Raw genomic sequence first — 24,102 nt, 5'->3', positions numbered from 1 at the left:
TTGAAAATACACATAGTGAAATGTTTCGCCGAAGAAATCATAACCAAACTATGTAGGTAAAATCCCATGAAGTATTTACATATAGCAGTTCACTGAACACACAGTAGATGGCGCCATTGTACTCTTCAGACAACTTCCTGAACCTTAAAAGAGGAAGCCTTTTATTTTGAAATTTGGTATACGGGAAGTCCGACAGAACGTTGCGCCGCGCAGTTTGACAGGCTAGCGGTAAGCCGCAGTGTGTAGGTGTGTATATGTGTGTGTGTGAGTGTGTGTGTGTGTCAGAAACCCGTTGAATCACAGCTTACTGTAAAAGTTACCAGACCTCACCGAAGTCACTGCTGCACGTCTGCTCAACGGGTCTATGGCAGCCAGCCGGAGCTAGCTAACTTCTCGTCAGCGCAACCGAACCGTCAGAAGAAATGATCGAGTAACTTGAGGTCAGTCTTTTTTGAATTGTGCTGAGCTGAGCCAAGAATCTTGCTCGACTGGAATCAACAAGTCAGCTTCGTGTCCTGTTCACCCAAGTCACGGTAATGTTAGTGAGTTGTAGATTATGAAACGTTCTGTTATCATGAATGTTGGTGACAGCCAGCTTGTTTTCCGGACGTTTAATACATTCAGAAAGCTAAACGAATCGAAACCGCCGCACGAATTGGTGAAAACGATCCCGTGTTCTGCTCCAGTTTTTTCTCTGGCTTTATACAGGGTGCATCCGAGGGTCTCTGTGTCTTGGCACAAAAGCCACCTGTTGCTCATTTCTTTTTTTAGCAGACTAGCTTTACTTTTTATTCCAACCACCCGCCAAAACAGCGAAATGATTTTACTAAAATTGGTGCGATTACAGGTTGTGTCAGCGTTAATAAGAAAGGGCAGTTTTAGTGCATAGTGTTGCTTATAGACTGAGGAAATTGCAGTGAAAACTATCTTGATAAAATAGGACACTTTCATTTCCTACTGCATGCATTTCTTTACTGTGTCCACTCGCTCAGGTCATGAATGATTAGCTCTGGGTTTTTGTTGTTATTTTTGCACAACCTCGTTAACGTCGGCCGGTTCCCATTTAATTGACATGTCACCCTTTTTAAGAGCTCACCCTCTTCCTGTGTCGCCAGGGCAGCTCAGTAAACACTTGTGGACTTTCATTGCCCTGTTTGTGCTCCTGCTGGGATGCAAAATCAGAGGCTGCTCCATTTTTCCAACGAGAATGCAGGCTGTGCGTCCCTAAGGGTGCATCAGTATTTCCACTCTATAAAATTAAAAAATATATATATATATATAGAAATTGCAGAGAAAAATAATGGGTCAAGAAAAGTGACTGAGCCATTTGCTGTTGACAGGGCTGTGCCAGTTAACAATTGTTTAACTCCATGTGGCACCTAAATTTGGAAATGTTTGCCAGTGGTTGAACTTTGCCCTGGGCACAGAATTCACATGCAGATTTCCATCACTACTTTCATTACTTTAAGCGTGTTGCTTCTCTTAACCACTTCTTACCAGTTCTATGAAATGCCTGCTTGCCATTGACTATATGCTTAATGTAACTGTTGTCAGCTACTTCAAAGCTGGTTTGTGTCTGAAATATATGAAGACAAACCTGTTTGTTAAAGTACAGCTCCTGGATGTCAACATGGAGGCTGACTCCTCAAAGCTAAACTCCCCACTGTGTCTTAACTGTATTGTTGTAATGTATATTGATAGTGGTGTTGTTTATCAGTGGAATGAAGAAATAAGGCACATTTAGTCTCACTTTATTAATTTCTGGATGGATTCTAGAAAATTTTCTCTTTCTGTGGGTGGCACATCTTCCTTTGGTGTCTGAGTGTATCAGATGGTTAGAAAACTACCATGATAATGCTGCTCACTGGTTGAGTCTGTGTAAAGTGTAAAAACACACTCCAACATGCGCAAGGTTTCTAAAATTAGGGGTTTGTCAGGGAATAAATTACTTAAGCTTGTGTGCAGATGTTTCCATGACACAGCAGGGTAGTTAGTCAGAGGCCGGAATGGCCCCAAGACCGAAAGAAAGAAAGAAAGCAAGCGTGTCGAAGGGGATGAAAGAAGAGAAAAAGACAAAAAGAGAGATGAAACGTGGGATGGAAGAATTAGTGAGAAGTGGATGAAACGTGAAAAAGCAGAGAGACGAGGTGAAGAAAGGGTGGAGAGAAGAGTGGAGGGAAGTTGAAAGACATAAAGGAGAAGGGCTGAGAAACAGATGACTTAAGACAGCGCTGTTCCCACAGTTTAGCCTGTAGCTGCAACTAACGCAAGTCAGATGTTTATTCTTGAATCTGCCTCATACAGACAGTCAGATTTAAAGCCGTCCTCTGTGTCCGTATATGTGCTGTGTAAACCTCTGCGTTGTTAATGCACCAACTCTAATTAAATTCATTTTAGTGACCTTTAATAAGATTGATATAGGCCATCAATATCTGTGTCTGATAATGTATAGTACTGTAGGTCCATCCTTACGACAAAACACACTGTGTTCACCTGGCATATATTGGATTGAATTTTAATTCAAGCATATTTTAGAATAAGAGACTGTAAATTAATGTTTTTTTCCACTTGGAAAACGCAGCTGGGAGTAAGCTGCTTTTTTCAGCCCTGAGTAGTGTCTCCAGGTATTCCATTTTTAGGCTGCTTCAACCTCGAACCAGATCCTAAAAACTATAATGATGTAATGATGGGTCTGAAGTCTGCAAAGCACTCACGCACTGCATACTGTCGCCTATTAAGCTTATCTCTTTGAGTGCACATTCAGAACTGAAGGCTGCTTAGATTAGTGTAGTATTGATGACAACAGTGGTCATGGCTCAGAGATTTCATATTTTTGACTTTGACTCACAAAAGATTCCCAGACAAGATGCTGATATCATCCGAGCTGGAGTTTACCAAATGACAAAACGAGCTCAGTTAAAACCAGCAGAATCTGTGGTCTTGCTGAACCCACTACACGCAAGACATACACACCCACTCATGCTCACACACACAGACAAATCTTTTTTCCCACAACTTCCTCCAGATGTGTGCTGACACATGCACACACACACACAGGAGATGTTAGGGTTGGGTCACTGGTGCAGTAAATTAGTTTAGTCATCAGAGTCACAGACAGGAAAGCCAAGTTACCTTAACTGTTACTAAAAGTGAACGATGGGGGCCCAACAGTGGGGGCAGAGCAGCTTTAGTGTTAGCCCCATGATGTTCCTATTTGTAAAGGTGTAATTTTAACTTTGGATGAAGGCGATTAAGGTTGATTTTCTTACAAAAGTTTCTCTAAATATGTCTTTTCTTACTGTGCTTATTTTACCAGTATTTGGCTCTAATTATACTTTGGATAATTGCAAAAAATTCTATATAAAAATATATCTCCTCATTTTCATGCCACATGAGATTTTATTAATATATAAAATGATATAGCAAATTACCCGAACTTGAGTTGAGGAATGCATTGTAGATAAAATTACAAGACCAGATTATCTGTTTTTGGATAATCGAGTGAAATACCTGCAATCTGTGTGTGTGTGTGTGTGTGTGTGTGTGTGTTTCTGGCAGTGTGGGTGTGATGGCAGAACTCCCATATGGTCTACTGGAGGCATGTGTAGTGGTTGGAGCCACCAGTGACAAGCTTCGAGACATATACCAGGTATACTCACGCACAAAAGACGAAGTAAAAACCACGTGCACGCTGTCAAATATAAAAGTTACACAAAGTATGCAAACAGAAGTGGGGACCATTTACACCTTGTATGAATTTTGTATCAGTATTTCAGTTACAGCTGACACGTTTCTGTTCTCTCTGAATCATCCCTCCATGTTGTAGCTCGCCTGAGTTTTAATAAAATTAGGATTGTAATATCTGCAGAGTTCACATGATTGTTTCTTCTCTCTAAGTCAGTGTTCTGATCACAAAAAAGAGAGTTAAGTCTGCAAATCTTCATTTAAGTTCACAACTGTGCTGCTATGAGTTTACTGTTGAATGGCCCTTTTGCACCTGGCCAGGTTAGCTCCAAAATAATAACAGCAGGAGCATATTAATGAAGTGCTGTATGTGGTATATAACAGATAACGAACATTCTTTGAAATAAATAATAGTATACTATAAATAATTGAGTACATGATTAAACTGAAGTATATTTACCGGTAATCGTAGTATACTGTATACTTTTTTTTTAGAGAGAACTTACATTTGTGCAGTACAGCAGGTTGTCCCAGCTTGAATCCAAGAGCTTAGATCTGATCTGTCAGATGCATTAAAAATCTTTATCTTCATGTTATTTTTCCTATTTTGAACTACAACAAAGGTGAAAAAAAAGTTCTAAAATATTTTATTTGCAGTCCAAAAGCTTTGTCTTTGTATGCAGTCACGGTTCGAATGTGAAATCTTCAATTTCCTCTACTTATGCTTGTGTAATGGTTCCTCGCAGCTTCATATTCACTTATATTTTAATCTGAAGTATATCTAAATTGATGCTACAGTTTACAAAATAATTCATTAGGGAATAAGCATAAATTTTGAGTTGGGTGTTAATGTGTACTCTGACTTCTCGTTTGCCAAACCTCTAACCCTGAATATTTCCAAACGGTGTGTCATAGCTTCATCAGCAGAGCAAAATAAATGAACTTCCCCTGCTGGAAGCCGAGGTCCTGCAGGTCCATGTCCCTCCTTTTGTTACCAAGGAGACCAACTCCAGCCAGTCGATTGGTCCAGCTTTCAGCCGTGTCCAGAGAAGGAGGAGCTTCATCAAAAAGGTAAACAAAACTTTTTTATGTCAATCTTTAAAGACAAATTCTTTCATTACTGGTCAATGTGTGTGTGTGTGTTGATTTCTGTTTCTCTCGTTGGTCTAACAACTCACATGTGGATAATCACTTGGGCACTTCAGATGACATTTGATCGGCATCCTCGCTCATCAAATTCAGAAATAAAATCCATATTTGTTTCTTCTCTGTTTGTTTGCAGAAGAGGCGTGATCGTGCTGCAGAGGCGTTGCCTAATGGAGAAACAGCCAGTCGTGCAGAAGTGTCCTCAGCCACAGAGGACATCAGTGTTCCAAAGGATCTGGACCTCATCGCCTTGCCGCAGCTCTGTTTCCCTGGTATAGTGTGTTTCCTACGTGACAAACTTGACATTACTTTACTTTTGCCTGGTATGCATAGCTTACTTCTTTAGCACCTGACCTTACATGTTCAGACCCCAATTGCTACTGATCTAACTAGATAACCTCATGCTGTGATTAATGTTGCATCACTATGGTTACCAACGTGGATGATCATCTTGCCAATCTGGCACCAGAACACCTAAGATCCCAGATTGTAATCCTAAATAAAAGTAGATACAATCCAAAACAGAAAAAAATGTAAACAAGATAGCACATGACTTGATGAGCTGTCATATGGGTAGTAGAGAAAGACATGGTGACAAAATTGGTATTGCAAGGACTACAAGATACTATATTGTACTATACTATACTATACTATACAATACAGTATAGCACTATAGCCCTTAAGTGTGGGTTTAATGGAATGATGGACTTTGGCTGATGTGAGACAAGCTGATGTGAATGTAAATCCTGTATGTCAGGAATATCTTGAGTCCTCTTTGTGTGCATTGGCTAGGTGGTCTTCAGGTAGCCAATGAGCAGAGGGAAGACAGTTATCACTTCCTGGTTTTCACTGACCTTTTTGGAAACCGAACCCATGGAGTTGTTGTGCAGTACTACAGGGCTATACAGGTACAAACACACGCACACACCGTCACCCAAACAGAAAGAACCATGTTGAATCCAAACGGTTGTTTCTCATTGGCTCTCTGCACTGTCAGTCCTATCAGGAAGGTGCAGTCCAGAATGGCCACAGGTGGAATTTATCGAAGTCCCGTCTTTACACACCCTTTGCAGTTTGTGTCATCTCCAAGTTCCCTTATTACAACGCCCTGAGAGACTGCTTGTCATGGTAAACATTTCTTCTAAATGCGTAATGCTGATGGATAGCCTGACTTTGGTTAAGGTGATTTGATGACAAGTTAAAAACCTTTCTCTGTATATCTCATCATTTGACTCCACCTTCTCAGTCTCATGGTCCAGTTGCGGCCTGCAAGACACACTGACTTCGAGGAGACAATAAAGGAATTTTCAGCCAAGCTGTCCTTGGTCCCTTTACCCCCACCTGGACAGCTACATGTGGTCAGAATGCACTTATTCCTTATGTCAAGCAATCTCTGTCTCTCTCATTTGAGACCTCATACTTCATTTGCTTGATCTTTGCAGTAATATCTGTGTGTGTCTGTCTGTGTGTTAGAGCTTCAGCCTCCGTCCCCTCCAAGTGGTTCTTCCATCAAGGGAGGATCAGGACAGGCCTGTTATTGACATCGACCTGCATCTTCCTTTCCTCTGTTTCACCCATACAACACTGCTCCAGGTACAATGTGGCACACAGAGACTGGTATTACATGGCATATATAATGCAAGAAGAAGTCATAAAGTGATGTCGAATATGTTTATTTAGTCATGCAAAGCTGAGTTTGGTAAATTTCACTGATTCACTTGCTTTGCTTCTTATTGGAAGTATTCTAAAGCCCTTCGTTAAGTACATCTCATGTATTAAAAGTTAGCTAAATTTGTCTGTTCAGTTTACCCCATGAGGCTCTCTTCTCTCCAGGTGCTGTCCTGCCTCCTTCAAGAGCAGAGGCTGGTTTTCTTCTCCGCTGACTGGGCCAGACTCACTCTGGTTGTGGAGAGTTTGCTGTTGTACCTGCAGGTCAGTAAAGGAAGAACATTTTGTCTTATTTGCATAGTTTCTTTTTAACTTTGAAGAAGTATTTTAAAACTTCGTCACTCATCGTCTTATCTGCCTTTTCATCTGCCTTCTGACATCTCTTCCAGCCCTTGTCCTGGCAGCAGCCCTATGTTCCTGTTTTGTCTAGAGGAATGCTGGACTTTCTCATGGCTCCTACCGCCTTCCTGATGGGCTGTCACATCAACCATTTTGAAGAGGTTGCTGCAGTGAGTACATTAATAGCCAATATCTGGAGAGACTTTTGTGTCTTATCAGCATAAAAGATTAACGTGATGGCTTTCGATCTTTCTTTTGGCAAATCCAGCAAATCTAAGACTTATTGCACAAGATGATGGGAGAGGGGTTGGATGTTTTAGGATCTTGTGTTGTTTATTGGACAGAAATGATTGTTTTACAGTAACTGGTCAACAAATATTGTTTCAAATCTTAGAAGGTTAACACAAATAGTGTTTAAATTTCTGCATGTGTACTTCAAATGGTCAGTCATATTGTAGTTGTTTTGACTGACATACTTACACACAATATATAAGAATAACTGTTTATTCTCTGCTGTGTTCATCTTTAATCCAATGTCTTACAGAAGCTCAGTTCACATATGTAACAGTAGCTGTCTGTTAGGCTAACAAAGCAGGGCACAGTCAGACTTTTGTAATGAACTGTACCCTTTGTGCCTGCATTGTGTGTGTGTGTGTCAATGCATTTATGCTTGTGTGTAGGAGACAGAAGAATTAATCCTGGTGAACATTGATGATGGCATAGTTCAGTCATCGTGCTCCGAGACCCTTGACCTACCAGCTCTCCCTCTAGCTGCAGCTGAGAGCTTTATTTCAAGGTAACACCCCTGTTAGAGTAAACAGCTCAACTTACTTGAATGACTTTCTAATAAAAAAGAAAAACACTTGTGGGCGTATTTGGGATTGAAATCAAATCAACCCCCCAAAATTCCTGCAAAATCAAATTTGGAAGGGGAACAGAGTTCAAATGACTGAATTCAAGAACAGTCCTGGGAGGCTCTTAAATACCTGGTGTCTGTGTGTGCAGGGCAGAGTGTCTCCAGCTTCACTATGACTTGGAGCTGTGTCACCTTGGAGCGGGTACCGATGCCAACGGTCTGCGATGCCAACGCAGAGAATGGCAGACACGCCTCAACACACAGATACAAAACATCGCCTTGGAACTTGTGGTCAACATCTTCAGGTAACACTGTGTGTGTTTGTGTGTGTGTATTTGTTCCTGTAGTTGTGGGAACAAAAATCTGTTTACACAATCACACTGTGGGGATCAGCCTTACTTATGGGGACAAAATGCGAGTTCCCACAGCAAAAATCATTAAATATTTTGCTTTAAGGTTAGGTTGAGGTTAAGATTAGGCAAGTAATGTTTGTTGTTATGGTTAGGTGGTGGTTAAGCCTCCAGGAAATGAATGTAAGTCTATGTAATGTGTGTGTCTTGCTCACCGCTATGTGATTCCAGAAGTAAAATGGTCAGCAGACAGAAGTTTAAACCACTTTAAAAGCTATATTAAACTAATCCAAGTCCAATTTAACCTTCTCTCTCTCTCTGTTTGTTCCTCTGTCCATCTGCTGTTGTTTTTGTCAGAGGTGTTCAAGACTTTCTAAACCATGAACTCAGAGTTTTTAACAGTGAGGAGTTCCTGAGGACGAGGGAGCCAGCAGATCAATCCTTTTACAAGAGGGTACAACACGCGCACGTTTACATCCACACACACACTAACATAACACTCCGACACTCTGTGCTGCATGTTTCTCTTTGTTGTCGTCCCCAGGTATTAGACACTCATATCTTCCACTCGTTCCTGCGAGACAGGCTGAACAGGAAATGGGACACCTTCAGCCGCATGGAGCAGAACACTCGTGACCATGCACACAGGTATGACATCATGACTGAGGGACAGAGGTTACCAGGCAACACTGAGGGGATCAAAGTGTAAGCTAAGTGAAATAATAGTTGAATAGCAACTTTTCCCTGTTTTAAAGGATTAATCAAAGTGTTAGTATTATATACCAAACAAGCAATTTGAATACATGCAACACATATACCTTTTATTCATTTATTTTTTAATTCACCAAAAATCACCATTCGTTGCTGACCTTAAATTAGAAAACAAAATACAAAAGCAGTTTTCATTTAGTTCTTACACATTTCTGCCTGTATGTGTTGAGAGAGCGGGAAACGCACACAGTGTGGGAGGGAGAAGGAAACACTGAGACGTTTATCTGAAGGGAGGAAAGCTTCCGCTGACTAGACACTCATGTGGTCACTAATTGGAATGAATGACAGTCCCACAGCAATAAACATCAGTCATCTTAGTTTATTGCACTGCCTGCCCCCCATCGATACACATTAAATGGTCTTTATGTAATAATATAAATATTGACAAAGATGGTAATCAAACCATCTGAAATCTACTGTAACTGATATCTCCCTCTCATCATAAACTCAAAATCTTCCTCCTCCTCGTTTTTCTGCAGGAATCGTGCAATGACCGAGTCTCCTCGACGTCCCCTCATGTCTGATTTGTCCAAGAGTGGCTACAGAAGCTACACCAGCCCTGACGACAGACTGAGCAAGAGGCTTGGAGCCAGCCTGCCTAACCTGGAGCAACCTACTAATGACGCTATGCCAGCCATCAGCTCCAGCAGACCGGCCTCCCTCAGGAAAATGACTCCTGATACCGGTCAGTTCTGGTGGAAGCAAGGGATTAAAATTAATTCAGAGCTGAACTGTTTACAATTTCCTTTGTCACCTTCCAGGGTTGAAGCTTCCTCAGAAAGCAGTGAAGGTTTTCCGCCTCCCAGATTTCCCTCCTCCTTTGGCCTATCATTACGTGCAGAACTATTATTCTGACATGGTTGCTTCCCTGGGGAAGGCTATTAATGCGACACCAACTGACGAGTCTGCTCTGTTGGCCAGGTACTGTGAGGAGAAGAAACTGATTTTTAATCAAAGCAAAAAACATGCTGTGCTGTAAAATAGCACTGGGTTCTATTTGACAAAACTGAAATAACCTTAATTTCTGGAATAAATCATTGACCCATACCAGAACCTTTAATTTAATATAAATTAAATTAATTCTACACAAATTACGTACATTTTAAGTAAACCAAATGGCTTCTGAGCAAATAAATGACCCAATCCTGTCAATATCCACCTCTCCAGGTACCACTACCTCCGCGGTTTGGTCAACACGGTGTCAAACAGACGTCTGGATGCACTGGAGGACTTCCAGAGTCTTTATAAGACCGACTCAGATATTTTTCCTTCTCAGATGGTTAAGTCATTGGTTGACTCTTTGCCAGAGGCTGAACGGTTACAGGTCAGTCCATCATGAATGAGTGTTGTACTCTGCTATTGGAGCTATGATTGGGAGTTTAATCACATCAGATTTAAACATATTTTATTGAGGCATAGGACACAGTAAATATTGGTAATGAAACCATATTTGTCAGCACTGTAATAGTAACTGACAGAATCTCTGCACAGGCAGACAAACGGCCAGAACTGAAACGACTCATCAGTCGGGTCAAGAGGGACCAGGAGCGAGAACGCGCTCGCCACCACAACGGGCACGAGGAAGGTGCCGTCAAGCGCTTCCAGATGCCCAAAAAATACATGCAGCTGGAGGAGTTTGTGAAATGCACCCAGGAGTCCGGCATCGTAAAAGACCAAGGAACCATACACAGACTGTTTGACGCTCTCACTGTAGGTAAGTAGTTGGAAGAGTCTTTTTCTCTCAGACAGGATGTCCTGTTGCCGATTCTTACAAACTCCAGCATGTTTGACTGCCTCAGCATACACACACAAAATATCTCACTACACCCCTCCTCCTCCTCCCTCCCCCCTTTTCCAGGCAAACAACATTTATTACTTTGGTTAATAATTACCTCACCCCTTCTTGAAGAAGAAGTTTGTCACAAGGGGCTGTTTGGTTTTGTAGGTGTAACCCAGGCTCCGGTGTTCATTTACCAGCCCTTAGCTGGTGGATAAAAGTTACATATCCTGATTTAAAAAAAAAAAGAGCTACATAACTTACCATTAATCCCTTTGGTAACCATTGTTTCAGCACAGTGAACATTGCATGCATCCGGTAGTAAGTTGTGTCAACCAGTGTGAGAGCTGCAGTGACTTGACAACATTGCTGTTAGCTCAGATTGAGAGTAAACGGGAAGGAGAGGAGAAGATGTTTGAGTGAACTATGGATTGAGATGTTTGTGTTTAATTTACGAGTTAGGGAAGGAAGGGAGTCCGGAGAAGGGGAGTTGGGGTATTTTTTTTCGAAAGCTGATATTTTAGCCAAAATTCTGAAGAAAGTAATGTTGGATGAGAGCTTATCTCGCCCTTCACAACGTGTTGTTGAAACTAGGCATTTACATCCTGTCTAATATAATGAGGAAATGTCAAGTTTTCCTGTCCTCTTCTGCTGGAGAAAGAGTTACAGAGAGGATACAGATACAGGCGCTGTGCACCTGGTTTGAATTGATCAAAACTAGAATTATCATCTCCAATATTCCCAGGACCTAACATCCAGTGTGGTTATTTGAAAACATGATGTAAATGAATTTTGAGTGCCTCTCGTCTCTGTGAATTGAGCAAAACACAATAAAAACATTTTCATGCAAAATACCATAAAGAAAGACTTAATGAGCATTCAGTGACCATTAACAGGGTGGCTGTGTCTGTATGAGAGATACAGTGCAGGCTCTGCACTGTGTGTAGTCATTGTTGTAATACAGAGAAGTTGGCAACCCTCCAACTGCAGTCCTGCTGGCAGATTAGACAGTTGGCCTGTTCAGCCACCAGATGTTTGTATGTATGAGAAAGAGAGGTTCTGTAGTCCGCCATTTCTGGGTAAGTGAAGATCAGTGTATATGTATTTTTAAAGGCATCTTATGTAGGATCCTCTTGAAATAATAACGTGTTGACTGAAACCAAAATAATCCTTCTCAGTAATCACTCATGACACATTAGTAATTAGTGTATAGCAGTGTCTGTATTTGCAGAGGTCCTGTCCTCTGCTGGTATTTTCCTATTTTCTTCTTATTTTCTTGTGCTTTAGATGTTCCTGGGTTTCAACGATTCTGGAGAAAAACAGTTGATAGTTAGGCCCAGGTGATCAAATACTAACGTTTTAAGTCAGCAGCGATTTGACAAATTGGATTCAAAAATCAACTCCAGAATCGCTTGTTGGTGTGTTTACAAACTGCAACAGACAACTTCTGTATGTTGTGCTTTTAAACTTAGTGTCAAAAGTCATCAGGAGGCCAGAAATTACCCTCTTTTTGAAAATATTTATTTGTTGCAGGTCATCAGAAGCAGGTTGGTCCAGAGTTGTTTAAAATCTTCTACACCATCTGGAAGGAGACTGAGGCTGAGGCACAGGAGGTCTGTATGCTGTGCTTGTAAGATACGACTTGAAGGTCCAAATCTTGAACATGAAGTATTGAAACAGGATGTGTGGTTATATTCACGGTCATATTGTAAAGAGCAGTCTTTAACCCTGTAAAAGCAGCCTTGAGTAAACTTTGTCGGGTCAGTGAAGAAAGTGACAAGCCAGACACAATTACGATATGCAGTCTCTGAGTCTGTATATGCTGTCAAAAGCACGTTCCTGTGACATTTTTGCCAATATGGCAAATAGTTTTTCTAATGCATTGCAAGTTTTTTTGAGTTGTTGACACACTTAAACCCAGGATTATTGGAGTGACTTGTGATAACTGAGCTGAATTAGCTTAGCACGCAGCTGGTCGGTGAAGGTCAATAAAAACCCATATTGTTGAAAAGAATGTCCTTGAGTCAATGAAATCAGCCGAGTCGTTTCTGTGTGATTTTTTTAAGGTGTGCTTGCCAGCTTCTGTCCTAGAACACATTGATGCCAGCGAGTGCGTCTTCAAGCTGTCCTCCTCTGTCAAGACGAGCCGCGGTGTGGGGAAGATCGCCATGACTCAGCGACGGCTTTTCCTGCTGACCGACGGACGACCGGGTTATGTGGAGGTGGCTCAGTACCGAGAGTTAGAGGTAAGACAAGAGGACGGACAAATGAGAAAGGAAATGAGATGGAAGTGAGTGGAAGAAAAGCTATGAGGAGAGAAAAAGACATTTCTTTCTGTTACATCAGAGCATCAGTCGTCAAGGTACGATCTTATATGGATGTGATAGATATGATCTTGCATAGCGATCCTAATCTTGTCTTTCTCTGAAGGAGGTGAAGGTGTCCTCAGCTCCCTTCCTGCTCCTGCGAATCCCCAGCTTGAAGCTGCGTGTTCGGGGCCGTAAGGAGACATTCGAGGCCAATTTGAAAACGGAGACTGAGCTGTGGAATCTGATGGTCAAAGAGATGTGGGCCGGCCGCAACATGGCTGACCAGCACAAGGTAAAGCTCTAACCGAAGGATGTGTATGTATGTCAGTATGAGGGTAAGCGTGTGTGGGAGAAAAGAGAAACAGAATGTATGAGATAATTTGGTGAGTTATCATGTGCCTTTATTACTCATACCTTTTGTTTATCTTGGTATCAGTTACTCTGTGTGTGTGTGTGTGTGTGTGTGCATGTGAGCCAATGATTGTGAGCATGAGTGACCTTTGTAGGTGTGGGTGAAATTCCATGAGGAGTTTATGAACATAAATACTCACACTTGAACTAAGACACAGAGTTTCCTTTGTGAAACCAGATGAGTAACTGTAATATGTACGTCTGTCACCCCTCACTCTTTTCTCACTCTCAGTTCTCTCTTTATATTCCTGTATTCCTTTGTTTAATAAATGTGCATGCAGTTGGTCTGTAGCTTTTCTGCTGCCCCTCAAAATATTGTAATACATTTTATTTATTTATAATTGATTCTATACCTCTGTTTCTGCCTTTTCCTGCAAAGCTCTTGGTCTGTCCGCTTTCTGAAATGTGCTACATGTCAAGTCTAAATGTCACTGTGAATGGATCTTTGTGTATGGTCTCCAGGACCCCCAGTACATGCAGCAGGCTCTGACCAACGCCTTGTTAATGGATGCAGTCGTGGGCAGTCTGCAGAGCAGTAAGGCCATCTACTCTGCGTCGAAGCTGGCTCACTTTGACCGCATCAAGATGGAAGGTAGAGGAGGATGATAATGATAATGATTATAGTTGTAGGTTTGGTCCTGTCTACTTCGCTTTTTACCAGCAGTGGCACAATTAAACTCACCCTTTCTGTCGGCATGGAAGGCATTATGAACTCAATTTGCTTTGATGAGGCTTGATTGCTTCTCTGACACACAAATAAACACAATTTATTTAATTTAAGCTGTGGAGGTTAACGACTTGGTTTCGGTGGTGTAATTTGCACACCACAGCACCACAGACACTCCTTTAAAACTGGTCTGAGATCATCCATTCATTAGCACATACTGTAATGACTCATCAGAGCTCGTGTGGAGACTTTTTCATCGCTGTTTGGGGTTTTTCAGTGCGCTTTTACGCAAAGGTTAGCTACCTCTCTTTGACAGCAGTGTTCGTCTCTCTAGTGCCGATGATGGTTCCCAAGACAACCGCTGAGACGCTGAAGCACAAAATCAACCCTTCACTGGAGCTCGCCGCACCCCAGGCTGTAGATGTACTTCTATACACACCAGGTACAACACACATACACACACACATGTATGTATTGCTCCTAAGTGAGTCCGGGAACCAAGTAGTCCCTTCAGTGTTCACATTATCACTGCCATAACAAGTTTCAGGTTTCAGGTTTCTCTGCCAGGGCAGTTTCACGGTCCAGAGTTTCAGCTGTGACACCAACACACAATCACTGAGAAATACACAGACATTGCATATGCTTTGTCACCACCACTCTCTCTCTCTCTCTCCCTCTCAGTTTCACTCACTCTGTTTCACTCCAACTTAAGAAAGACTGACCGTCAGAAAGCTGCACATAAAGTTTTTTCACTCTTCCTCCTCCTGTTTCCTATAGAGGGAAGTCAGCTAGAATTTTAAAAATGGATATGAAGGGAAGACTTTTCAGTGGGAGCTGTGACAACACATCAAAGCACAGACGGTGTCAGAGAATCCCATTTGAAATAAGATGATAGTAAAGATTGTCAACATCGGGTGTGATGTTGTCAGTCACTGAGCAAAAGAGTGATAAATCCAGTAAATTATAAAGACCAGCGACAAACACATAAATAAATAAATAAAAGCTGAATAAAATGAAGCGAAGAGACAGAGTGAATACAGGAAGCTGCCACTTAATTTTTTCAGTACTTTTATGTTGATAGTTGAAGAGGTAACATGCTGTTCTGTTTTAATGAATATATCAAAGACTGTTGCATGTTATGGCCTTCATAGAGCCAGATTTCAATACATTTAAACTGAGATTTTGTAAAAATAATGTTTTCAACAGCATCCCTGGAAAACCCTACATGGTGGAGCACTGAAGCTGTTCTTGCAGCCCAAAACCCACCAACCCATCAGGAAATCCAATCATCACATCTGACCTTAAAGCACAAGCATTGTTTACTGTTGTTTAGCCTTTGTATGCAGTCCTCTGAGTTTATTGTGGGATGCAGACAGACTGGCGCATGACATGGCAGGAAGGCTGAGAAGCTTAAAAAGAACCATAAAGTCATGGCCTTCAGTGGCCATCTGGGCCCACTTAGAGACCCGGCTGGTGGCGGACTGACCCCCAGCGCTAACACACTCATGCACACTCATACTCGGTGACGGACACATATTCAGACTCTGTTCAGTTCTTCAGTAGCAGTCAGCTCTTTGGGATTTCTGTTGGTGAAAAGAACAAATCTGTCTATTCAGATCCTCCCTGCCTGCCTCTCTCTGGCTCTCTGGTTTGAATATAGGGCACCGAATTGAATTCCTGGCATCCGGCCAGTTCACTCCTACTTCTCTGCTCCGACTCTCTCTTCTCCACTCTCTTCCTCCCACTTTTTACATCCAACTTCCTCCCCAGCTTTCTCCTCTTCCCCTCCATGTCCCACAGTCCCACTGCCCCACCTCTCCTCCTTGAAATACAGGATATTGCTTGCTTTCTTCCCCCCCCCCCCCCCCCACTAGTGTCACTTTTACATAGCAACAAATATGTCAGAGGAAACTGACCGTTAGGTGAAGCCTGGGTGGAGTCAAGCAGCAGAAAAACAGTTTTGAAAGTGTTTCCATTCAAGCTGCTGATCACATTTTTTCTCTGCCTCCTGAAAGAGTAAACACTGGCAGCTGTAGGCCGCAAGTTTGTGATAAGGTTTTGAGGATTAACTGATCAAGTGTGTGTGTGTGTGTGTGTATTTTTCAGGTCAGTTGTGGGTATCTGTGAGTGGGGGTAAGGTGATGGTTTTTGATGCCTCCAGCTGGTCCCTCACAAACACCTGTCACGTTGGAAATGCAAGAGTGGTAAGGAAAACGCACACCGCAGACACGTGAACGCAACAAGACAAAACATGCACAAGAACACAAACAACAAACAAACACACAGGAAAAGATACGCAAGAGAGCAGGTATGAAGGTGTTCATAAGTTGGGCTGGATGTTTAGATTTCTAAAATGTGTGTGTATAACACAGATAACTGAAAACTGTCAAGCGCTAAAAGTTTTACAACATTTTGAATTCTAACGGCATTGAACACAAGTTGCAGTGTTAGACAAAATCGCTTCTTATTGTTGGAAAAAAAGCTGCCGCTGTCAGTTTTTTTTTTAATGGATAAAAACAGTAGTAAGTCATGCAAAGAATTATGCCCTGTCGGATGTTGTCACTCAGCTCACTGTTTTGGTTATATGGAACTGTAACCATTTTGCATCAGTTACCAACTAGCTTGCATTTCCCTCAGGAGTTGAGGGTTACCAAAAGAGATCTAAAAAGAGACTGAATACTTTACTTAAAATTAACCCTCTGGAGTCATGTGTATAATTGTCCGTTTTTGACTATTTTTGATTTTACCTTTATATTTCAGCTTAGAAATGATTTACCTTGCCATGTGTGGTATCATTTTTTTCAGCACAACCTCACAAGTGTGACTTTACTGTTATTTTTTCATTTTGACATACTGTATTAACACACTGGACCTAAAATCACACAAAAAATATAAAATCCGAGTGGGGAAAAATGCGCTGAAGTGCGCTCAATGCGCTGGTGTTTACTGCGTCTTCTTGCATAAAACTCGCACCAAACGCACACCAAACGTGACGGCAATGTTCAGGAAAAACCATTGCGTATATTGTTTATCATAACTCGGGTTTTACTTGACATATTAACAAAATTTAAAAACTTGTATATAGTTTGAAGTGCCCACTTTCGACACAAATTAAAACTGCACTGTTAGACTGTTTTTGATTTATTCAAATATTTTTGTGCAAGTTGCTGGGATGCGTTTGAGAACCCTTGCTTTGTATGTTGCTCGCAGTAAGATGTCAGCCTGATGTGTTGGTGGTTCAAGGATGTTTGACTGCTTCATATCGCTGGACAGAATCAGCCGATGAACATCACTTACCACTGACATCTCATCCAGATGAAACTGTTTTTTTCACTGTTGTTGCTTCACTTCAGACAGCAACTACATTGTGTTCAGACTTGCAAGCACATGTTCTGGGGTGTGTACAGTTTGTTTTGAATACTTTTAATCCCCTGTAAGACCAAAGGATTTTCTGTTCAAACATCGTAACAAAATAAACAAGTGAAAGTGCCTTAAAGCTCCGTGGAGGATGTTCACAGTAAATGAGGTTAAGGATGAGTGTAAAATTTCAAGACGCCTCTCAGGACTGTGCTAATCACTGACCTCTGCTCCAAGCATGCAGGTCACAGTCACATGAAATATGTTAACCAGCATATGTGTGTGAGACACACACAGTGTGTGTTCTCTATAGGCTCAACCCTAATATTTGCACATGTGCTCTTACTTCTGGAGTGGTTGCTTTGAAGCAGACGGATGATTAAAATAGCAGTGCATGTAGTTCTGTGTTGGGTACGTTTGAATCTGCAAAAACAGACTGTGATATTAGATACGATGGTGCTTAGAGGTTAGTGCGGTAGTCAGCAAAGTGTTGCAATTTATTAGACGATATATATAATATGTTAGAAGGTTACCACCTTGTGGACAAGTTAGGTACTGCATAATGATGTGGCAGGAACTTCTTGATTAATCAGTGACTCCTGTTGTCCCCGCCATGTCAGAAAAACAGTGAGAGGAGTGGTTGCCATTAGAGCCTGATGCCCTGAGGCTTAAGAAAAGATCAGCACAGTAACGTGCGTGTGTTTTGCCAAGTTGCAATGTCACTGAGTTCTCTCTGCCACTGTAGAAAAAGGTCTTGTCACGATTCCTTAAAGCTTACAGCTAATATCAAATTAGACAAAGAACACTAACTCTAACACCAACACCAACAAAGCAGCAAATCCCCATAATTTAGAAGCTACAGCCACCAGATGTTGAATTATTAAAATAGAATTTATTTTCTGCCATTTGGCACCTGAATTATTTGAGCAGTTGTTTCAGATATGCTTTATTATTTGCCTGCAAAGAAACAAACCTTTACATGTTGCAATACTAAAACAAGCATGTAGATCACATGTAAGCCTTTATGTTGCCTCCTCTCAACAGAAGGATAACAGAATAACATTTCCTATTAACAATCCAAAAATTAGCCCCTAATGTTTCTGTAATTTAAAAGTTTTCTCATACGTGTAGAAAAATAGTTATTACATTATGTCGCTGTGTAACTGTGGGTGTTCATCTGTCTGTCCCTCTGTTTGCAGAACTGCATGTTGGGAGTTGATAAGGACCAGGTCTGGATGGGCTCTGAGGACTCTGTTATCTACATCATTAGCATGGTGGCCATGGTCTGTAACAGACAGCTGACTGAACACAGGGCGGAGGTCACCGGACTGGCACTCGACACAGACAAATACAGGTAACACACAATCATGCACACGCACACACACACACACACAGAAATAGAAACTAAAGCTCTGTGTAAACATATAAACATTGGCTATTTCACCAAGTGTATATATTCATATATTTAATAGATTTCTACTGTATATTTTTGATATATGTATAGAAAGCCAGGGTGCAAACCATAGTTTCCGTTGTCCAGTAAACTCTACTTTTTCTGGAAAAATCTGATCAAATCAGCATATTGAAATCTCTCTGATCATAATGTGTGGTAAAAACAATTCCCTTGTCTTAACACCAAATAGGAAATTAATTTTCTGTGGGGCCCAGTTATAAACAAAGTACATGCAGTGGGTATTCGTTGGGGGTGGCTAGGGCCTGTGAGGTAGAGCAGGTCGTCCACCAATTGGAAGGTCCCTGGCTGCATGTCAGAGTGTCTCTGGGCAAGATACTGGACTGACATTTATAACATTTATTTATATTTACCATAATGCACCCCAAAGGCTTATGCCCACTGTGGGATTTTATATGACATAAATGCACATTTGAACTGAACTTTCATGCTGGTAAATGAAATTGTATTCAACTGGGCTGAAGCGACGTGTCTGTCGCTGCGTGTCTGTGACGGTATGTAGAAATCAGTTCTGCTTCAGAGTCACATTTGAAGTGTTCAACTGAACATGAAAAAAACAACCCTGACTTTGTTCTTCAGCCAGAAGGTGGCGTACTCCTGCAGTGCAGAGGGAAGTGTCATGGCGTGGGACGTCGCGACATTACAGGTCAGTTTCAAACCAACACTTTGTTGTACTACAGGAGGCATAAGGTGATTATTCTCCAACTCTTGACAATTCCAGTTTCAAATCAGACCTTTCAGAATAACTTTCTTTAACTTTTCAGTTAAAGAATTTCCCTTTGGGGATAAATACAGGAATTCTGATTCTGATAAGTTTTCATAATTTGCTTCAAACTCAGGTGAAGAGACACTTTCGCCTCTCCTGCGACCGCCTGCAGTCTGTCTCCAGCTGTAACGGAACATTTTGGTGCTGTAAGTTTCACATTCTCACTGGAACATTGAAAACAGGAAACTTGAGAGCTGATGTTGGAAATTAAAAACAGAACTCTCTGTCTGTCTTTCTCTGCAGGCTCCAGGGACAGTATAATGGAAGTGTGGAGGAACGGATCAATGAAACATCGTCTGAGCCTGCCAGAACAGCAAAGAGGATCCACAGCTGCGTTCAGCTCTGTGCTGCTGTTACCTGAGGTACCCCGCAAAAACACACTCAGGTTGAGTTCATCTTTCTGGTGACTTGGTGTGGATTGTTGTGTTTGAGTGTGACTCTTTTTCTACGTTGTTTTGTGGGTGTCAAGAGGGAGGAGCTGTGGAGTGTTTGTGTGGACTCAGGTGAAGTGTGTATTTGGCACATTAAGGACACCAGCAAACCGTTTCACCGTGTGACTCTGCAGGACTGCATGGGATCTTGCTGCATGATCAAAGTTAAAAACCAGGTTAATACACAGGAGTACTCTGCACACGCACACATAAAAGACATGTAGGTGCTTTGTAATCCTGGCAGTGACCCCCCCTCCCTTTGTTCTCTCCAGGTGTGGGTTGGCGGTGTTGGCCGCAGTTCTACCAAAGGGAAGATTTACATCCTGGACGCAGAGCACCACCAGGTACTGAAGGAGCTTCACGGCCACAATGACAAGGTGACGGCGCTCTGCTCTGCCGAGGATCGGTACGTCCTCAGCGGGGCTGGAAAACACGATGGAAAGATCGCCATCTGGAAGGTGGAGTAGAGCGGCTGAGTGTCTGGAAAAGGACATTTGGCACAGAGTGTGTGGAGTGTCTGGAAAAGGACATTTTTAAAGATGGAGTTTTTAATGCCATATCGTTATGAACGAACAAAGGACCAAAGGGTTAAGCGAGACAGAGTGACGATCTGTGTTCGACTTGAATCTCAGAAATATTACGCAACCATATGACAGTTATGTCATGAAGCAACAAGTTTACATACGGAAGCACCAGCGGAGCAGCTTTTCCCAGCTGCTACGAGGTCTCACAGTTAGAAATACTAACAGTACTAATGTGTTATTTTTCGAGAATATGAAGGAAGAAGAAGACTGAACAAAGGAAAAGTGGGCGCAGGAAATTCTGCTGGATATGTTTTGTTAATCCAAAGTGCTTCACGTTACTGAAGGTTTATGCATTTTATAGTGTTGTCATTTCTTATTTAATGCCGTTTGATCACGCTAGTATTATTTGGGAATAATAATTTGTGACTGAGCCGCCTCTGCAGCTGTGTTTCTACACCTCAGACTACCCTGAAAACCAAACTTCTGTCACTGGAAATTTCACCATCACTATGTGACATTTACTCAGAAGTTATGCTGGAGAGTGAAGGAAAGATGATGCAAAGTCGAGAGCTGGACTCAAAGTCATTGTACAGCAATACATGCTGAAAGGTTTAGTCCTGCAGCAACCGGGATCTGATGAAAACACAGAGAATAAGGACTAACCCCCCCCCCCCCCAAAGTGTTTAGCACTTGTATTTCTTTCCCAAACCCTTACCTCATTGTTAGACAGTTTCTACATTTTTCTTTATTTATTTCCCTACAAGACTGGTTTTATCTGTTATCTGATTTTAACAAGTACATTTTCTATGGAGATTGACAGAAGACCGGACTTTCTATTTATGAACTGCGCATATTTGCATCCTGTGCATTTATAACGATTTGTGATCAGTTATTAGACTGAAGTTTTCTTATTTTTACTTTTTTCTTTCGCAGCCATTTTTTTCTCTCCAAAATGTTAACTTTCTTAAATTCTTGAACTGTATTACATTTTTCCTAACACAGTTAAGAAGTAGACATTACAGGTGGGATAATTTCAGTTCATATCACCTGAAGTTCATTCAAAGAGTCAGTTTATCTTTTATTAATCTATTTATACACTGTACATGCATGGTGAACATAAGATATATTGCTCTTGTAAACTGGTGACAATGCAGACATCTCAACCATTGATGTATTTTGTGCTTTATGAATATTGTCTTCATTGACTTTTTATAAGACTTCATAGAAAACTTTGTAATATATCCAAGACTGTTAGCAAGATTTTCTAGTATTTAACCAAATGGTAAACAAAGCAAATACACACTTTTTAAAGGGAGTCCTCGGATTGTCTTTATTTTCAACCAGAGCAAGTTTCACTTTGGTCTCTGTGCGAGTGGTTCCCAACACGGAGGACTCAGCTGTAACTTTTCAAACATTCCTCAGGCTTTTCCTGTCGTTTATCGGAGAATTACAGGAAAATTCCACAAATAAAACAGAAAAAAGAAGAATAAGAAAAACAAAAGCTCTTGTTGACCTGCTCAAAACACATATACATAATGCAACTGGTCCCAGGTGGATGTGCTTCAGGTCACAAGCCAAAGAAGTTTAAAAGCTAACAAAGCCGCCTTAAAGATTTTTCTGGTCTTACTGTTTCCATCCCAGAACTGCATGCTTTGTGCAAATGATTTTCTTTCCAGTTTTTCTGCACTTCCTAAAAATCACCAGGAGGTGGTGCAATTTGATACTAAGTGAAGGTGGTTAGTCAGTGGACTCAAGGTTGAGTTTATGGAAGTTTTACAAATTAGAAGTGACTATATCTTTATAATGAGGTTATTTTCTTTTTCAATTAATCTGCCTTTTTTTTCTGTGTAGGCTAAATGATTAGCTGCTTTGTCTAAAAAAAAAATGCCAGAAAATAGTGAAATTTTCCCACTACAATTCTAACTACAGTCCAAAACCCCCAAATATGCAGTTTTTATTCATATATGTGAAAGAGAAGATGCAAATCCTCACATTTATAGAACAGAACAAGGAAAATATTTAGCATCTGAGCTCGAACGTAGAAGCTATTTGACTCCTGCGTCCTCTGGCTGGACTGCAGGGTGCTGGAGTGATATGAAGGAAAAAACATAAAGCTCTGACAGACTGCGTCCTGCCTTGATCAGGTGCTCCTGAGCAAAACACAAGAGTCCCTGCAGGGCTGCTTCTCGGTACATGACCTCTGACCTGCCTGTGGAGCCTGTCAGGGTGCTTTGGCGTCATACAAAATTCCCTTCCGAAGTCCCTTAAAATGTGTGTGTGGATGTACAATTATACGTGTTTGTGTCCATGTGTGCTGGATATTGTTTTGTTACATAAAGCCATAAGCAGCTGTTAATCTCTCAGCATGCACTCATGGCTCGGCTGCAGTGGAAGATAAGTTGTTTTCTGCGCCTCCTGCAGCTCTTAATCAGTTTCCTTCAATCCATAAAGTTTTAACTTCCCACAACTAAGAGCTATACTTAAGAGGGAAAAAAAAAAGAAAGACACACAGCGGCTGTTTGTGCTGCAACTCAAAACCTGACATAAAATGTTAAAGCAGTAGTCAACAGGGGCACCGTTCTCTGCAGTGAAACGTTCCCTTAGCTCAACCTACCAGGGCTGCAGGGAACCTCAGAGACATCATATCGCATGTCTCTTGTCCAAATCCGTGGATGGGCAGCTTACGTGCAGAGAGGACGAGACCGTTTCCCAGAGCCAGCACGGCGGTGCTCGCAGCTCTCCTGCTACTAACATCACAAAGTAGAAAGTGAGCTGAATGTCCACACAGCGCAGGCATAACATCAGCAAAACATATCGACACTAATGCTAACTACCTGCATTTTTCTTCGTCCCTCTCTGGTCACAACTCATTTTGTTTTCCAGATGTCGTTCTTCTGACCTTCTCCTCTTTGCCTGTTTACACGTCAGCATATGGCAGATTTACTGCCCCCTTCACCCCCACCTCCATCTCCCCGTTTCCTCCTCCCCTTGTCCTGTGCACGAGCACCAGTGCCACCTGTTGCTGATATGCTCGGACAGTGTTCCTGTGTGCAAACACTGTATTTTTCATTTTTTCAGCACACACACACAGAATGGACAGCTAGCAGACAAGCTGTTTGCTAAATTTGATGATAGGAGGTGTATTAGATCAGAATTACCGACCCCACCTTTAAGTGTGTGTGTGTGTGTGGAGGGGGATTTCAGCTGCTGGAGGCCGCTGTACTGAACAGGCCAAATTGCACTCAAATTGAAAGAGAATTGCAGCAAAAGAGAGTAACATCAACCAACATAGTGACAAACTCTTGTCTTTTTGTTTTTTTAAAGACCTGTCCACAAAAACACACACATACACAAGCAAACTCACACATCTTTTGCTTTTACCGTCTTTATAGAGTTTCAGAATGATCTGGAACACAAAGCTTCAGTATGTAGCATTGGACAGCATAAAAAGTAACACCACAGCATGACTTTTGTACATTATGTCCACATTTTGAATGGAGCCGCTTGTCTCGAACAGTCATATGAATCTTATTGCATTTCAGGAGTTTAATGAATGCTATTAGCACAAACAAAGT

General features: G+C 41.6%; 1 protein-coding gene across 2 annotated transcripts; it reads left to right on the top strand.

Moving 5' to 3' along the window:
• Positions 1 to 175: 175 nt before the first annotated feature.
• On the top strand, positions 176 to 21,842 carry dennd3a (DENN/MADD domain containing 3a). Of its 2 annotated transcripts, none has more exons than XM_046417731.1 (30): positions 176 to 440; positions 3,559 to 3,649; positions 4,600 to 4,755; positions 4,967 to 5,102; positions 5,623 to 5,738; positions 5,828 to 5,958; positions 6,077 to 6,188; positions 6,304 to 6,423; positions 6,664 to 6,762; positions 6,888 to 7,007; positions 7,518 to 7,633; positions 7,843 to 7,998; positions 8,401 to 8,497; positions 8,588 to 8,691; positions 9,294 to 9,499; positions 9,576 to 9,735; positions 9,982 to 10,138; positions 10,306 to 10,528; positions 12,125 to 12,204; positions 12,658 to 12,837; positions 13,022 to 13,192; positions 13,774 to 13,903; positions 14,313 to 14,420; positions 16,085 to 16,182; positions 18,535 to 18,689; positions 19,386 to 19,452; positions 19,646 to 19,718; positions 19,816 to 19,934; positions 20,042 to 20,179; positions 20,276 to 21,842. In XM_046417731.1, the coding sequence occupies exons 2-30, from the start codon at positions 3,569 to 3,571 to the stop codon at positions 20,468 to 20,470; spliced, it is 3,804 nt and encodes a 1,267-aa protein (XP_046273687.1). In that variant the 5' UTR covers positions 176 to 440; positions 3,559 to 3,568; the 3' UTR covers positions 20,471 to 21,842. The 2 variants fall into 2 exon arrangements, with proteins under 2 accessions (XP_046273687.1, XP_046273688.1); XM_046417732.1 differs by having other exon boundaries at positions 176 to 533.
• Positions 21,843 to 24,102: the final 2,260 nt, after the last annotated feature.

The sequence above is a fragment of the Scatophagus argus genome, chromosome 17 (genome assembly GCF_020382885.2).
Source record: "Scatophagus argus isolate fScaArg1 chromosome 17, fScaArg1.pri, whole genome shotgun sequence".
Lineage (NCBI taxonomy): Eukaryota > Metazoa > Chordata > Actinopteri > Scatophagidae > Scatophagus > Scatophagus argus.
This window is presented reverse-complemented; position numbering and strand designations above follow the sequence as displayed.

Coding starts and splice junctions, on each gene's coding strand:
- dennd3a (XM_046417731.1), top strand. CDS start 3,569: ATGGCAGAACTCCCATATGGTCTACTGGAGGCATGTGTAGTGGTTGGA. Junction 13,904..14,312: donor TGACCGCATCAAGATGGAAG/GTAGAGGAGGAT, acceptor TCGTCTCTCTAG/TGCCGATGATGGTTCCCAAG. Junction 14,421..16,084: donor TGTACTTCTATACACACCAG/GTACAACACACA, acceptor TGTATTTTTCAG/GTCAGTTGTGGGTATCTGTG.